General features: G+C 37.6%; 1 protein-coding gene across 1 annotated transcript in view; it reads right to left on the bottom strand.

The window, feature by feature from the left end:
* Positions 1-17606, bottom strand: part of LOC150079576 (sodium-coupled monocarboxylate transporter 2-like) — a 118993-nt gene that overhangs the window by 89505 nt on the left and 11882 nt on the right. Inside the window, exon 2 of the mRNA XM_090384096.1 lies at positions 13996-14061. Coding sequence (XP_090240222.1) covers positions 13996-14061 — 66 coding nt within the window. The remainder of the gene's footprint in view (positions 1-13995; positions 14062-17606) is intronic.

Below are 17606 nucleotides of genomic sequence, written 5' to 3'. Positions count from 1 at the left end.
TTTTACTTTGCTATGATCTCATTTTTTTTTTCTAAAATTGAATATTAGACTGATACGGGAAAATTGCCCGTTATTCTGGACGAAAAACCCGTGTTTCCAGAAGAAAAAACAATGCAGCCCTCGCCTGAGACCGACTAACTCATCCACTTTGTGAAAACAGCCCATGAAATTCCTTGCGTCGTTGAAGAGGATTCGAACTCAGGCTTTTTCTATTCGGCGTAGAAGAATGGTGATTATAACCACTGTGCTGATGAGGATATTAATGAAGGGCGAGTCTCCAATTGCAGTAAGTTCTAGGCCAGAGTTGGTTATTTGCGTTCGATCATTACCAATGAAAAATCAATGTTCCGAACTGGACAAATCGATTCTCATAATACGATCTTAAAAGATGCATGTTTAATTGAAAGAGGTTAATTCGATTTTGAACACGAGTGGAAGTAGGCCGTGAAGGTATGAGTGTCACTGCCTATATTTTAGAACAGCCAATACGACATATATGGCTGGAAACTGGCAGTCGATACCCCATAGGCACTGGAGAACTATCAGAATTGGAAAGAAAAGGCCAAAGAAGAGAAGGTCAAATGCACCAAAATAACATCTCTGTATAATCATAAACTAAAACAACATTGAAAAGCTGTCTCAATATACAATGTATCAGCATTGTTCAGATGGTGAGCAGCAAGAGACTTTATTACACACACACACCACAACTGAGTGCATGTGATACAATTGTCTACAGTATGCCAAGGATAACTGGAACAGTTCATTGGAGCAATGAAGAGTTTCTTCTAGTTTAACAAATCCCATTTCCTCATCTTTTATGAACCCATCATGTTTAGAGGAAACGTAGCAGGTCGATGGAGCAGCGTTGTTATGTGGGATATGTTATTGGGAGACAGATTTAAATAAGTAACTCGTCGATAGATATGTGCATCCTATCTTAATTTACTCCATTTTCCTCTGTTAATAGTTGTTTTAACCAATGTAATATGCACGGCCATCTGGTTTGCATCGTTCAGGAATGGGTTTAGGATCCTTTCTTCTGTAGCTAACGCTGTCAGTATCACAGCCTAAAAGAGCATTTGTGGAATGAGACAGAAATTGACCGCGTGCTGCATAATTGACCTACTTCTGTGTGTTATTCGGGAAATGAATGATGTTATCCAGTTTTAATGGCTGATTGTATTGAAGGAATGTTTCAGAAATATTGAAGGAACGTTGTTTATACCAACTTTCAGAATTATGAAACAAATTCCAGTTTTCAAAAAAAGACTGTTGTTATGTAAGTAATATTTCAGTTCCTTTTAATATATTCTCAATACTGTATACGTTGCATTTACTTATAAAACAAAAATGACCTTTGTTAGCTATTGCATTTTTCCAGGAAATTCGTTCCGTAATTTCTTCACAGATTATAGTCTCTTCTTACGACTTATAAACTTCATTTTTATACGCCCAAATCTTTCTTGGAAGAATCATCCGGAAGAAAATGTAAAATGTTAGCGTTGCATCACTGCGTGTAATGCAAAGCACTCGTCGCACACTGTAGGCTAACTGCCAAATGAGCGATTGGGTTCATAAAAGTGATGCAAGACCCAACCATTAAACATCTACTTGATAAACGCAAGGCTTTTCGAGCACCCGAATGAATGGTGATTCGCTTATAGAATTCGCCAAATTCTGATTCTCACCTTTCATTCTGAGAGAGTATCTTTTGTGATAGACGACAGCGAAGCATGCTTTGGGGTGAGAATTGGTCATCTGAAAGCCAACGTCAGTTCATACAATAAACAAATACTGGTCTAAAAGATTTTTGTGCCTCATGCACAAAATATTAGAAATGCTTCTTATCAGTTGTATTTTTTGTAGTGTCATAAGCATAGCTGCCAATTCTCCGAATTTACGAAGGAGAATCCATCTTTTTTACTCATTTAACCCTTCCCCGTCTCGTCGTAATATAATTTGTAGTAAAGAGTTTCTCTGTCATTTTTTGCAAAAACTCAGTATTCTTCTTTTTCTTTTCACAAAAAATAATAAAACTACGTTAAAATTATTTCATCTACCCATGTGTATTGTGTCTGTAAATTGCATCTGTTCTCTGGAGAATTTGCATGTTTTGCTGGACGAAAAATTCGAGTTTCCAGGGGACCTTGCTATTTACGCCTGAGACTGAATAACCCAGCCACGGAGTGAAAAAAAAGCCATAAAAGTTCCTCACGTCATTGTCGGGTTTCGAACCAGGACCAAAGGGCCCTGGTTCGAAACCTGGTAAGGGGGGGGACGGTAACGATACCACTGTGCTCTATCCCCCCCAGGTTGTGTGCTGTAGTAGTCCCTTTGGAAAATAGAAACGCGGGATAACATTTTTCTCTGTTATATGCGAATATTTCACAGTACTTTTGTAGTGTCCTCGCTGATAGCACAGTGATTATAACACCGTCCTACCCACATCAGGTGGTAAAGGCTCGGGTTTCAATCCCGTCAATGACGCGAGGAATTTTTGTGGACGTTTTCACTCCGTGGCTGAGTTAATCGGTCTCAGGTGAAGCTATCAAGGTTTTCTCTCTTGGAAACTCGAATTTTTCTTTCAGGAAAACAAGCAAACCTAGCAGAGAATGGACATAATACGAGTGGGTGGATGGGGGTGTTTTTGAGTTACCCTAGTATGGCAAAAAAATACTTGTGTAGTCTGAATATAATTAACAATGTATTTTCAGTAAGGTTCCAAAGAAATACGATGTAAACTTTCTGAATACATATACGCAATATTTTCCATCTATGTAAAATCATAAAAATGACAAGCATGCACTGTGTACAATATGGAGATGTGATTTTTAAATTTCGAGAGGCGGGAAATGCAATGCAATCAGATATTTGCAATAAAGAAGTATAACATCAGTGTGCATTAGAAAGAAACAAAAATAGATGTTTCATTTTATGGTGATGATGTGATATGTGCTAAACGTTTATTTGTATCTTTGTCATAGACCATAATCTTCCTCTAGTTGTGCTGATCATGCATGCGAATTGTGAATGAAATTGCACGGATAGAGAAAGAAGATGTAGATGGGTCTGAAAAATGTGCTATATTCGATTGCTACTGATGGCAATAATCAAAGTGTATCCCATTATCGTGACCTTTTGTAATAAAAAAAAATCAAAATCGAAAGCAGCCTCATGGTGACTCTACTGAGTACAACATTGGCATCTTCTTCTGACCAATCTGAAAACATCTGGATTCCTTCAAAAGAACTGTTTGCGTTTAGTGTTGCCAATGTGCCTGTTATGTTAAGCCTAAACTTGGAGTAGCAAGGGTATTAAAAGAGCAGATTGAGCACTTGGTCGTAATAGGTTGGGATTTGCATGCCTTCCTATGAAAGTGGGTGAATACTGAGTGGAAATTTACTGCCACCTAGAAAGAAGTGCTAAAAAGGAAAGATAGGCTTAAACAGTTTCAAAGTGATATACGACACAGAAGTAAAAAAATAAAGAAAGATTTTAAACTTCTAACCTCTTTTAAAAAAAGCGGTTAGAAGTGGTGAGAAAAACATTGAGCACTTTTCAGAGTTACCAAATTGAAAACTAGAGACGATCGGTAGTGAGTGGCACTGACTCATATTTAAATCTTGTTCTTGATCCAAAAGTTTTGAAAGAAGAAAAATTGATGAAATCAAGAAAATAAGCTTCTGAATTGCTTCTGGTAAAATAAATCCTAAACAGACTAAGAAAGCCGATAATTCTAGGCATGCTAAAAGAGAAATGCAGGAAGTCTGTTCACTTTTCTATTTCTGGCCTGAATAAAGAAGTTTGCTTGTTTCTTTTAAATGTTATGCCAACATTTGAAAATCTGAACGTAGCTCTTCAATACATGGGCATTTTTCATGGGCATTTCTACTGCCAAGGTTGTACGAGGAGAGAGTATGAAACAAGAGGTGATTCTGTTGTTTTATGCTGTTAGGAAATGCTTCATAGTGCATAAGTTCCCATTGAAAAAATGTTCTTTTAAATGCAGAGGTAGCCCAGATTTGAGAAGTTAGCAATGCATTTTAAAATTTGAAAATGCGAAAATATTTTTGACAAGTTTCTAATACTTCTTTGTGTCTTAAAGATAAAAATATAGCTGATGTAATAGATGTTTTGTATCATTAGTTCTGTCAGTTACAGTGTGAAAACCTACTAGTTGGAAATTATTAAAGAAGAAAGAATTGATGTACAGTGGTCCTTGGTTGGAAAACTGACCAGTGCACAAAGAAGCTTGAAATACTGCATAACAAATTCTCCAAAGTCGTACGTAGAATTTGAACAGTTCTTCACAGCAGTACTGATTGTGAGAGAATATTCATCCAGATTAGAAAAACAGAAACTAAGTTCCGTTCTTTTTTCTGGTGAAGTTGTGGAAATGCTCATAAGAGCCAAGTCTAGGTAGCAGGGCCATTGTTGTGAACGCAACTTTGACTCAACATTTCTGGAGAGGGCAAAGTCTGCCGTATCTTTCCTGAAGCAAACAAATTCATGTCGATTAGAATATCAAACAGAAATCCACAGACAGAAAAATGTTAAGTAAGCTAATGTTTAAATGCGTACTATGCCACGTAAATAGGCCCACGGCTGTATTTTTATATAAAATGTGAACTTTGTCAGTAACACTTAATTTCTAGCGCAGTGTGGACTTTAAAATTTATCTCCGGCTTATTCCAAAAAATGTCCCATTTTCCTTTTGTTTTTGGTCCAAAAACCTGTTTTCCTCCAGCTTAAAAATACCTGATCTCCATCTTTTTGAAAGTCAAAAGTTGGCAGCCATGTATAAGTTATTTATCGTACGGTGGAAATTGCATTTTTTGAATAAAATCGTGTGAAGTAAATTTTTAACAAAGTATTAATAATATCTAAGGCCCATTTTCTTGAGCTTGGTTACACAATTCTAGCAATGTATTTGAAGTGTAAAATTTAACAAAGGACCATGAAAATCTTGGTCAAAACCATTATTACGATTGTGGTTAATGCAAACTGCTATGTAGTTTTTTTATATAATATTAAAGTCTGTGCATGCTTTTAAATTACAATATTCAATTATTCCTTTATTAGAATTTTTTTTAAAAAGTTTTCGTAATTACTTCATTATTTCTGTCATAATTAAAAAAAAAAACTAAGCCAGAAGCGGTTTTGAGAAACTGGTTCTCATCAAAGAATTTTTTGTTCTCTTAGGATGTTTATGGAGTTGTTACGTTTTTAGTTACAACATCCTACTTCTGCGTACCTAGAGAGGTGTTGATCAGTTGAAGGTGAGGACCAGCTCAGACAAACTGGGTCGCTGTTTGACCTTCTCATAGAATGACGACATTTTCCTGGTGTTGTTTGCCTAGCTATTGTTGATTCTTCATCCACAGTATAAATTATCTTGAAGTTCTACTTCTATGGCTTAATCATTTTCTAAGTTCCACAGTTCAGACTTCCCGTACTGAGTTTAAGGAATTTCTACATGCATGCTAATTTAATTTTTGCGTCTGCTTAATAAGAACTTTGATCTTTGCGGTCGTATTTTAATAATTGAAGGATAAAATTATCTTTCTCAATTTTTGAAATCTTGTTTTACAAAAATGCTATTAAATGTTAGAAATATTTTCCTCATAATAGAAATTTGTGTTATGAGGAAAAAGCAATACATTTTTGTGGTACTCTCAAAAAACTGCAAAACGTAAAAAAAAAAAAAAAAGCACCTACAAGATTTCGCAGAAGGGTTCCATAATTTACCAAATATTCAACCTTTTGATAAAGTAAATTGATGTGTATGCACAAGAATCGCTGAAGCGAGAAGTAAAGCAGGAAGAGGTGGGAGGTAATGTGAAATCACTGAACAATATATGGACTCCTAGTCTCCTAGGTATCTCGTGGAAAGAGAAGCGGGTCGTGCAGGTATTTGTATGTGCCATGCACTGTTTACAGAAGGGCCCGGATAAGGAAATGCATATAAGCATCGCACGAGGAATTCCATATGATTCAATAACGAGGGTACAGAACAGATACCAAAAGGGATCAAGCTATATGACGTCATGCTTTTGTAATGAAAAATAAAATTAATTCAATTTCTGGAATGAATGCGAAAAGAACTCACCAAATTCAATGTTCTTGTTAAAGGGTGTCTATTGAAAATTTAAATAGAAGTGCATAAAGAAATGCACTTATCTAACATGTAATTTATATATAATGAAAACCCGTTATCAAGAGTACTTTTATTATTTTTTTTTACACTTCTTGTTGTGGACTTTCATTGTACTATATTTCGTTTATACTGCTGTTATTTTCGAAGTGTGCACATCTCACTTTCACGTAATATGCTACGACAGAAGCGTTAAATACTTATTCAAATTATCATTATTATTTTGTTTCGGTCTCATAATAAAATTATAAAAATAGCTTAACGCATCTGGAGCCTTAACTTTTTATATTTACTCAGAAGAAGCATTGCATTAGAGAAAATTAGTAAAACCCCAGGGTTGCAGTGGAAGTAACAGTTTTATTTCGATATGGCGTTCCAACAGTAATGTGGCACACATCCCAACGGCAATCAACCTCCTTGATCCTTCTCTCATAAACAATCTTTCAACTTATACGGTTCATAATAGCTCTCCTCTGAGTACTCCAAATTACAGTTTGGGATAATCTTCCTGTAGGGCGCCTCTTTTCACAGCAGGTCACTTTTTTTAAATTTTTTACGGCGTTACACCGATGCAAAACGAAGAATGAACGGATTTATTTTTCTGGCCATTAACCTATTTAGTTTTTTTCATACTCCAAGAATTAATAAAGTCGGATTCGATGAAAAAAAGAACACATAAGTAATAAAGCTTTTTTGAATCATTGTCGATCTTACGTCTGTTTTATGTAGTACGGTATTAGTATTAGCCTTATGGTGCAACTGATATTTTATCAGTTGGTTTGATGTTTTCTGGAATTTTTGTCCAGTGAAATATAACTTTTTCTGAGGGCCAAACGGGGAAACCTGTACGCTATTAGGTAGGTGTATCTATGCGTAATGAAGCGGCCACCTAGTGAGTATTCGACTACTAAGATAAGCAGAAGCCGAAACGTGTATTTGTCTGTCAAAGTTTCTCTGATTTTTAAAAATGGTAGCGTCAGTTTTTTATCATTGACGCAATGGCGTTTTTGTCGCATCGTTGAAGGGCAGTTTAATTTGGCCTTCATTTTCTTACGTGGAATTTGTCCGTAAGTTGCGTGTGTCAGTGAAAAGCTGGGACCCTTATTCTTCATCCATGTTTGTGTGTTTATCACTTCCTGTTGTTTGGTTTCCTTAGTAATTTCTTAATTTTAAAACATGTCAAGTCATCAACTGTGAAAATAGTTGATGACTTGGCATGTTCTGTCTGGGTTTATTTTTACTTTTATTATGTGCTTACTTATCCGTTGTCGTTCCAGCTTCCTTCCAAGAGGAAGGCCGAAAAGATGGCAAGAAGAGTATTTACCCTCCCTCCATTTTCATTTCTAACATCTCTTTGGTAGTCTGTTATGCTCCATTCTCTTTACATGAAAACTATCTCAGCCTGTTCCTCCCAATCTTTTCTTGTAATCATTCTACGCCCACTTTCTCCTGAATGGCCGTGTTTCTTACTCTACCTCTCCTGGTCTTTCCACACACACACCTCTCCGAAACTTTATTTCCATAGCTTGCATTCTGATAGTATCCTCCCACATTATCCACGATTCCAATACATTGATAATTAATGGTACATAATAAACTCTACACAGTACTATCTTGCACTTCTAAGGTACCTCCTTCCTTCAAAGTCTTCAAACTAGATCTTTTGAAGTTATAAAGCATTCTTCCTCGGTTTGCTCTTCTCCATATATCCTTATCAATTCTCCCTCTTTATCTGTTACGTTCCCTAAATATCTGAAACTATCCACCTCTATCTTCTTTTCCTCAGTAAAGATGTTAATCCCCTCTCTTCCTTCTTCCTTCTCATTCTCTATCTATGTTCGACTTTATAGGACAGATCGTCGCCTTGTCGTTCTTATTTTCCAAAGTCGCCGGTCTTGAACTTTCATCTTTAACTTTTAACTTTCTCTCTCTCATAGCTGATATTGCACCTTCCTTCCATGATTTTTTAGGGCGCCCTCGTCTTCTTTTCCCTTGTGGTATCCACTCCTACAATTTTAGGCCGTCTCTCTTCATGCGTAGAAGATGTCCAAACCATCTCAGCCTTTTTATTAATTCGTTCTATAATGTCTTCATCTCCGTGCAAACTCCTTCTAATTTCCTCGTTCTTAAACCTCTGAAGCTTGAAAACTCTATCACTTCGACGAAGGTAGTCCATCTCTAAGGTCCTAAGCTTATTTTTGTCACCCTATTTCAGTTTACATACCTCACATCCATAGCAAAGTACCGATTCCACTAACGACTGTCCGATATGTTTTTTTGTTGTCCCACCGGATAACATTGAGGGCACAAAGAATCTTCCTACTTTGGTGAATTCGTGTGCTAACTTCCTTTTCCCCCAGTTCTTCCTTAGTTTTAATACAGCCAAGATACTTGAAGAAGTCAACAGGTTTTAGATGTATAAGACTGTGTGAGTCCCAATTCGTCTAGATGCTCTGCTGTGCTTAGAATTTTTTTTTTTTTTTTGTGAAACTGATATTGAGGTCCTATTGGTTATAAGTAAGATGTAATTTTCTTAACATGTATTCCAAATCATATGCTTCTTGTGATGTGAAGACCTAATCATCGGCAAAATTGAGATTCCACAAATATCTGTCATTAATTGGTACTCCCAGTGTCCACAACAGCAATTTTTTCATTCTTGCAAGGCGCATTCTAAGAAAACATTAAACAATGAAGGCGATAAGCTAGAGCCTTGCCTCAGCCCCCTTGTTGGATAGATTGGGTTAGATAGAGACTTTCCAAGTCGTACAGAGTCGTAATCCTTTTCTAGATCGATGAAGGCAAAGTAGGTATCTTTATTCCTTGCTCTTCTTTTCTCCACTAGTTGCTGCAGAATAAACAAATTGTCTACACATGAGCGACCTGACCTAAATCTACTTTGTTCTTCGCTAATCTTATCTTTTACCTCCTCTCGTAATTTAAACTGTGAAGCACCTTAGAGTGCAATTCACACTTAGGCCTGTATAGTTCTCAGAATCCTGCCTATTTCCTTTTTTTTATCATTCTCATTGCGTTACTTTTAGCGTCACTAAACTTTAAATTGTATCTCTTTTTTTTCCCTCCAACCAGCTATCCACCTTCTCCTGTACCTATTCTTCCTCATCCTCATAAATCAACAAATCATCAGCAGGTATCATCACTTTCATTATTTTCAGTCCAAATCGTGAAATTACGATCGGGACAGAATCATGAAAAAGTCCAAATCTTAAAAAAAGTCATAAGAAATATCACATATAAGCAATCCATCAACCAGATAATCAGTTCCAGATAACGCTGTGAAACACATTCAAAGAAAGATCAAAGTAATTCTGGTTAATAAGTGTGTGGACGTGTTTATGTAAAGGGCGACACCTGGAACATCTGTTCAATTCCCGTCTCGTGTCACTGTGAAGAACAGAAGGAACTGTTAAAAGGCCAAAAATGTGACTGGTATAGGTTTGTGTGAGAAGTGTGCATGTTCTGTTGTGTTCCGGCCACTTGGTTACCCAGAAGCATCAGTCACCAGGAGAGATAATTCTGGGTACTTGACAACACTACAGGAAGGTAGGCCAGTCCCAGTAAAACATGTGCCGTCTCACACGAGACCCTGACCTACCTGGTGTTGCCAGAAGGTGGGCCAGGATCCTCTGGGGGGCCCATTCCAGAGGGAGGAAAACCACTCGTGGTGCAGGTTATGAAGTTGCAAACGAAAGGATTTACTCCCGAAAGACCTGTCCCGGGAGACAAAGAAAGAGGTATGACACAATGCAAAGAAAAAGAAAAAAAATGGGTTCAGTAAGTATTCTAAACTGGAACCCAAGCAAAAAAAAAAATTAAAAAAATAAAATAAAATAAATTACTAATGCTCCTAAAAACCAAACAACAACAATAAAAATTCCGGTTCTTAAAATTTATCATAGATTTGGTTCTATCATTTTTATCCACCTTGGCACTATTTTTGTATGGAACCTCCTAGAAAGGGAAGAATAGTTCGGGACTTCAAAGTATACACGGGTAGTATATTCTAGTATGATTCCTGTTACAGACCAGAGTAACGCTTATAATGCTCTGTCAATCGAAGACCTGGGTGTAGAGTTCATTACGTATTTATTTTGGATTTTTCATCTCGTAAACGAAACAGGTATGTGAACATATAGAATTAACAGATATAGCAGAAAAACGAAAGTAATATTAAGAAAAAAATGGATTACACGACAGTGTGTCCTTTTTTTTTTAATATCACATCGGCTCTCAAAAAAGATGGTACCACGATAACCACTGTCTTCATAGAGCCATTAATTCTAATAGACTACCCGGATATAGATAATGCGAAGTTCAGCTTTCTCAGCTGGTTGATTAATTCCGGCCTCATTCCACTATCACTATAATACTCACAAGGATGATGTGACAAACAAATCAGATCTAACCTAGATTTCCTGACTGATATCCTATACCCTTGTTGGATTACGGTAACTTTATGTGGGCTCTCTGAGAACAATGTATCTCAGGGAAGATTAATACGATCCAGGTTAGATAAAAGTCATTGAAATTAATTACTAAAATTTACCGAGATGAAATGTTAAAAATTAATTGTAAAAAGTAAATTTTATAATCAAAATAGAAATGTACTTTTTATATTTACACAGTTGCATTTAATTTTGAAGTCCATGTTAAATTAGTACCTACCAGGTACTAATTTTATCTCAGTTGATTACCATTTCATTTGATATGGTAAAATACTTTTTAAATATAAATGTCATGCAATGTGTTCACTTATATTGTAAACACACGCGCCACATATGGTTATATCCATATTATTGATTCCTATTTAGTACAAGTTGTTTAAAAACATTGCGAATTCAGCCATTATTATATGGTCTTAAAAATCGAAATAAGAAATATAGGCAGTCTTATTCGACTATTCACGATATGCTTTTGAAGATTCTTCCTCTCCACGATCTTCAAATGTGTTTCATCAACGTCATAAGCCAGAAGTCATGATTTCTTGCTAATATTGCAACTTCAAAGGTATTTTGCTCTGACAGCCAAAGGGCCCTCGTAGGCAGCACAATTGGTATAATCACTGTCGTCATCACACGGATGGAAAAGACGTGATTTCGAATTCCGCCAATGGCACGAGGAATTTTTATGGGTCTTTTTCATTACTTGGCTTAGTTAGTCGGTCTCAGGCGAAGGTACCTCAATTTTTTACTCCTGGACTGAAGTTTCTCCCGCAAATTCGGGTTTTTCGTCCAGAAAACAGAAAATCGACCACAGAACACACGCTCAATTTATAAACATTATATATACGACGCAATATGGTCTAAGTCGCTGATGCGCCTAAAACCCTACAACAACAAAGTGCAACTGATGGCTAAAATCCCTAATTTGTGTGGTTTGTACCTCCTGGCCCACTAGTTCCTGTCAGAGCTTCCAAGAGTTTTAATCAACAGGGTGTAGGTCAAAGTAGAATCCCAAGGAAGGACAGCACGGATCAGTCCTGGAATATTCAACTATTTCCGTGAAATTTCGGTAGGATAAATTTCTATTTATTCCTGCTTCATTGCAGTCGTAAGTCCGGCTCTAGAAGGGCATGTTGGCAATGTACTGATTCAACGACCAGTTTATCCCAAATAAGATCGATCAAAATCAGGGCTGGAGTTTGATGCTACCAGCTGAGTTGTTGGGCTTCGTTTACAGTACTCGCTATATTAGATGGAACAGTATTGTGCTGAAATCTGGAGGATCCATTTCTATAGAGTTGCCAGAATGTGTGCGCACCATCGAATTCTTCAGGATGTCGATGTACTGTTCAGCACTGATGGCTTTTGGTACAACTAACGGTTCGAATGCGAACCACGAGAAGCAGCCTTTCACCATGATTCCGTCCCCTCCCAACTTCATTGCGAGCGCAATATGCTGCTGTAGATGAAGTGCATTACTAATTTTCTACACTAGCGCGACTGTCTGATCTCAAGGCTGCGTAACGTGACTGGTCGCTTCATAAGACTCATTTTTGCTCTTCAGTGGTCCAATATGTTTTTGCATCCGGTTTATTTTTGTGATTTCGCCATAGTAGTTAACCAGATTGGTCAGAGAAGGCCTGCTTTAACGAACCCATGGTATGATCCATTTATGATTCCCTTCTTATCGAAGTGGTCTTGTATGGTGTCCTTAATGTATGGTAACTATAGACACCATGATTTTAGTCAACAGATAATTACAATTGACTAGTCTATAGTCTCTCATAACCTCTTTAGGTCCTCCCTTTTGGTTTGGGAAATATAAGCACTTTTTCCACTCTAGGGGGGGGGGGATCTATTCATGATCTCATTAACGTCACTATCGGTTTGATACATTCGTATGCCGCCTATTTTACTATAGCTGGATGTATACCTTCATCCGTGACGATTTTACTCCCCTCAGCCTCAGTAATATTTCAGACATACTCTTCTCAGAGATCGTTATATCACTTATTCAGAACATGATGACTCCGTTTCACTGTTTTCTCTTGGTTAAAACGCATTTTCAATTGTAAAAATCGTTGCGAAGCACTTGTTAAACTCCTCTGTCATATTGTATGAATTTTTTAGGATTCCTTCTCTACCATCTCCTATTTGATTCTCCATTTATTTTTTGTATTCTCGTACAAGCAGAACTCCTTGTTTCCGATTCTTAGCTCTCTTTGCCAGGGATTTCGATTGTCTAACCCCAAAGTGTTTCTGTTACACACATATGCTTACTGATTGCCATACGAAACAGCCCGTTGCGATTGCTTATTGCTGACCCATTCTTTTTTATTTACCTCAAACTCTCCAGCTGTTTTGTCATATTTCCTTTGCAGTACTTCTGCATTGGAATTAATGGTTTTGTGGTTTCCAGGATAAATCTCATAGTACGTAAGTGTTCCACAGCACAATAGTTCCCTTCAATTAATTGAGTCCAAGAAATGCCCCAGCCTTTTGTAGTTCTTCTCTCCTTTTAAATTCAAGCTGTCACCCTTTCCTTTGAATTATCGAGTTTTCTCTCGACGATGCCCATTCTATGGCGTCATATTTGTACGACGCCATAGTCACTACCGGCTCTTGTATTGTCATGTCATTGAAACTACCCAGGTTCTTGATTTTGTTTACAACAAAAGGGCCTGCGCCTGCTAATCAGCTGCTCTCTTATTTCATTGTCTCTTTCCATAAATTTGGTAAATTGAGGCCGCAAACAAGAACTTTCGAGTAGGGTGTGCAGGGGAAGGTCCATTACATTAACCTGTATTTTTCCCTGGCTTTTCAGTTCTTTAAACATGGAGAATAATGGAACCTATTTCAAGCAGGTTAAGGTTTTAAGCTATCGGATTGAAATAAAAATACACTCATCAGGATACCTTTGCGTACTCTCCCCAAAAGTTCATATGCATTGTAAATTTGCTTTGGATCGAACAGTAAACACCTGAGTACTAAATATATGGTGCTTGTAATATGAATCCCAGTCATTTAGTTTAAACACTCTCATTTGAATCGCTCTGTTAATGCGAAAGTTATTAATTACACACACCCTAGCACACACTAGCGCGCGCATATTTTGGTGCACCTATATCCTCTTTCCATTTTTGGAAAATAGGCTTGGAAACCTGAATGTCGTTTTGGTACACAGCAAATTATCAATAAACACAGTGGACTAAAATTGCAGAAGAAATTTGAACAGTAGGCCTATTATGATTTTTTTAAATGTCCTCAATGGCTGCTTTTTACTTGCGTTCTATAACTATTCAATTAAAATAGCTTCATGTGATAACTATGATGTTACATTTTGAAAAAGCATATTTGTATAATATAATAACTTACCATGTGACATAGAAACAGAGTACATCCAAGAGTCCGAATCGGGCGACTGAACCTGAGCTCCAAATACTGAAAGAAAACGAAAAAAAAATATATATATAATAAATAAAATACGGCATCTTTGTATAAGAAATAGAATAATTATTCTTAAAAGTGAATTGTTAAACGACTAGGAATGGTTAGCTATTATGTTCCTAATATGAAAGAAAATAACTATCTTTGACAGCTTGAAGTGAAAGTACAATAGTACACGCCTTTGAGTTAATTGCGTTCTTGATTCCTAAATTCACTGATGTTCTTGTATTCGCCATCTTGTATTTTTTTTTTTTTTTTTTTTTTTTTTTTACGTAAACCCCAAACACGAGAGCTGTTAGAACCTATAGTACTTAGTACCGTGCTTGGGTTGGAGGATGAGAAGACGAAAGAAGATATTTGTTGACATTGGACTTTAACTTCTGTAGACTGTAATTTTCAGGAAATACGTATGAAGGAAGGTTGTTCCAGAAAACAGCAGTTGAATGAATAAACGAGGAAGATAAAAAGTTGGTTCTGTGAGTTTGAAGTTGGACAGTAAATTGATGTGGGCTGGTGGCGGCACGTGTTCGGACTGTTTTGAAAGAGAGAGCGTGAATTAGAAAAGCCAATTCAGAAGAACAGTGCCCATGGAAGTATCTGTAGAAGAGGCACGCAGCAGAAACGGTACGTCTATGAGACTGCGAGTGGAGAGACTCTCTTAGAGATGAATCATTAATTAATCTACTTGCCCTCTTCTGAACGGAATCAAGAAATTTGGGTTCCCACGGAATCAAGAGATTTGGGTTCCCACATCTGGGGCACCATGTGGGAACAATATTCCATGGTAGTTTTGTTATTTGTTATTTTCGTTTTTAGGAGCATTAGCACCTAAGGCCATATTGCTCCGGTCATTCCCTGACCTTTCCGCATCGTCCGTATTTGGTGGTGACGGGTTCGAACCCCGGTCTAATCAATTCCATGGTAGGGCGGATATGTGATTTGTACAGAGTGAACAGCTGTTTGGAAGAAAAGTAACGCCGGAGCTAAAGATAAAACCAAGTTTTTTAGATGCAGAGGAAGCAATATTTGTAATGTGCTTGTGCCAAGAGAGATTAGAAGTCAGGGTAATCCCAAAAGAGATATATCGTTTTGCCTAGAAATCGGAGTGTCACCAAAGGTAAGCATATGAGCAGAAGAATCCTTTTTTGCGAGATATAAGACAAGACTGAGTTTTAGAAGAATTGAAATCAACTGAGTTGTCTTTGCCCCACTGGAGAATTACCTGGAGATCGGCATTTAAGGAATTGGTAGCAGATTTTCGAGAAGTTGAAGCTGATTGAGCAGGGCAAGGTTTCTCAAAATGGAAAGTGGAATGCAATGTACTATCATCAGCAAAACTATGGATAGGATTTCCAGTCAATGGAAGAAGGTCATTAATATACAAGAGGAAAAGAGTGGGGAAAAGAACTGAACCTTGGGGGACACCGGCATTAGTGGAGAAGTTAGAAGACAGAGAGCCATTTACCCTCACCCTCAGTGAGCGATCAGAGAAAACTGGATAACCAACTACAAAAAACAGTTGGTAAACCATAAGATGGAAGCATGTTTAGAAGACCGTTATACCAAACACAATCGAAAGCCGTTGATATGTTAAGAGCAACTGCTTGTGTTTCACCGAACGATTCCACTGAATTAGTCCATAAATGGTAACATAAGCCAGAACATCACCAGTGGATCGACACTGACGGAATCCATATTAGCGATCGTTGATCAGACGGAAGGTTTCTAGGTAGTTCAAGAGTTGGCGGTTAATTGATTTCTCCATTACTTTAGAAAGAGTAAAAAGAATTGCAATGGGACAATAATTGGATGGGAGGGATTTGTCACCCTTTTTTGGAATTGGCTGAATATGAGCAAATTTCCAAGCAGAAGGAAAAACACCTTTGGAATAACAAAGTGAAAAAAGGAGGCAAAGAACAGAAGTAAGTTCAGGAGCACAGGTTTTGACAACAAGTGGAGAAATACCATCGGGACCTGGAGCTTTCTAAGCATCAAGATTCGTCAAAACCCTTCTGACATCCTTTTGACGGAAGACCACAGGACGCATTGAATGGAGTATGTTGGGAATGGTGGGAGGAGTTTTACCAAGGTCATTAATACATGAGTTGGAAGAAAAAATGGGATGCTAACAGGTCAGCTTTATCCTTGGCTGAAGTGACAACAGAACCTTCTGGTTTTGACGGAGGTGGGAGCAGAGATGGGAAAAAGTTGCGGCCAATAGCTTTGGCAAGAGACCAGAATGCTCGGCTACCATTAGGGCAAGAAGCAAGTTTTCTACTCTTCTCCTGTTCATACTCTAGTTTGGACTGATTAATAACTGCTTTACAATTGTTGCGAGCTTTGGTGTAGACAGAAAATGAAACTGAAGAATTGGAAACAAGCCAATTACGATATGCAACGTTCTTCTCTTGCACAGCCTTAGCACATTTATTGTAAAACCAATGTTTAGATAAAGAATGAAATTTTAAAGTGGAGTGTGGAATAAGAATTCCATTCCTGCAAGTATAATTTCACTGACACGATCTGAACAAACGTTGACATCAGAAGTTTTGAAACAGTAATCCGACCAAGGAAAAGAAGAAAAGAAATCTCGCAGGTCATCCCATTTTGCATTCTTGTAATGCCAAACAATACAAGGTTGGGAAAAGGCATGAGATAAAGGCTCCATTGGAGAAGAGGCAATCACCAAGTTGTGATCTGAGGTGCCTAAAGGACCTATCACTTCGACTGTGTTCTTAGAAGGGTTGTTTGTGAGAAAAAGATCAAGTGTGTTGGCTGTATGTTTAGGATTGTCCGGTATTCTTGTAGGTAAATGAACAATCTGTGCAAAGTCATTAGTAATTGCAAAATCCTCAGCATCTGGACCAGCTGGGTTGGTGTGACTAGAAAACGGAAGCCAGCTGGAGTTGTGAACATTAAAATCACCAAGGAAAATTACCTCACTGTTAGGAAAGTTGGACTGGAGAAAGTCAAGTTGAAAAGAGAGGAAGTCAAAGAGCTCCAAGTGATTAGTGGAATTGGGAGAACGATAGAGACAACAGATGAATTTGACACAATGATGTAGAGAGATTTTAAGCCAGAGAAGATCGAAAAGAGGAGATTCCAAATTATCAAGTCTCTGACAGGGAATATCGGAATGGACATATGCACAAGTACCACCTCTGAGGGGAAAGGAATCATACAGTGAATAATTTGGGCAACTGAGATGAGCAGTAGTTGAATCAATCGATAACTGAGATTCTGTTAGAAAAAGTACATGGGGTTTGGCAGACTGCAAGTGGAAATGGACATCGTTGAGATTAGAATTGAGACCACGTATATTTGTGAAATGAATTAGGAAGTGCTTGGGAGGTTTAGATCTTTTCGCAGATAAGCTTGCTCTATTAGTTTGACAATTCATGGTGTATTCAATAGTAAGAAAAAGTGGGTGGGACATGCTGTATGAAGTAATGAAATTTTTGGATATGGCTTACACATGGTAAGAATATACCCAGATCCTTGACATAACGTGGCCTCGACAATGCCTCGCGCATACACAC

The sequence above is a fragment of the Mastigoproctus giganteus genome, chromosome 10, assembly GCF_048544385.1.
Source record: "Mastigoproctus giganteus isolate SK-2022 chromosome 10, ASM4854438v1, whole genome shotgun sequence".
In the NCBI taxonomy this organism is placed as follows: domain Eukaryota; kingdom Metazoa; phylum Arthropoda; class Arachnida; order Uropygi; family Thelyphonidae; genus Mastigoproctus; species Mastigoproctus giganteus.
The sequence above is the reverse complement of the archived record's forward strand: the minus strand, read 5'-3'. Positions and strand labels throughout refer to the sequence as shown.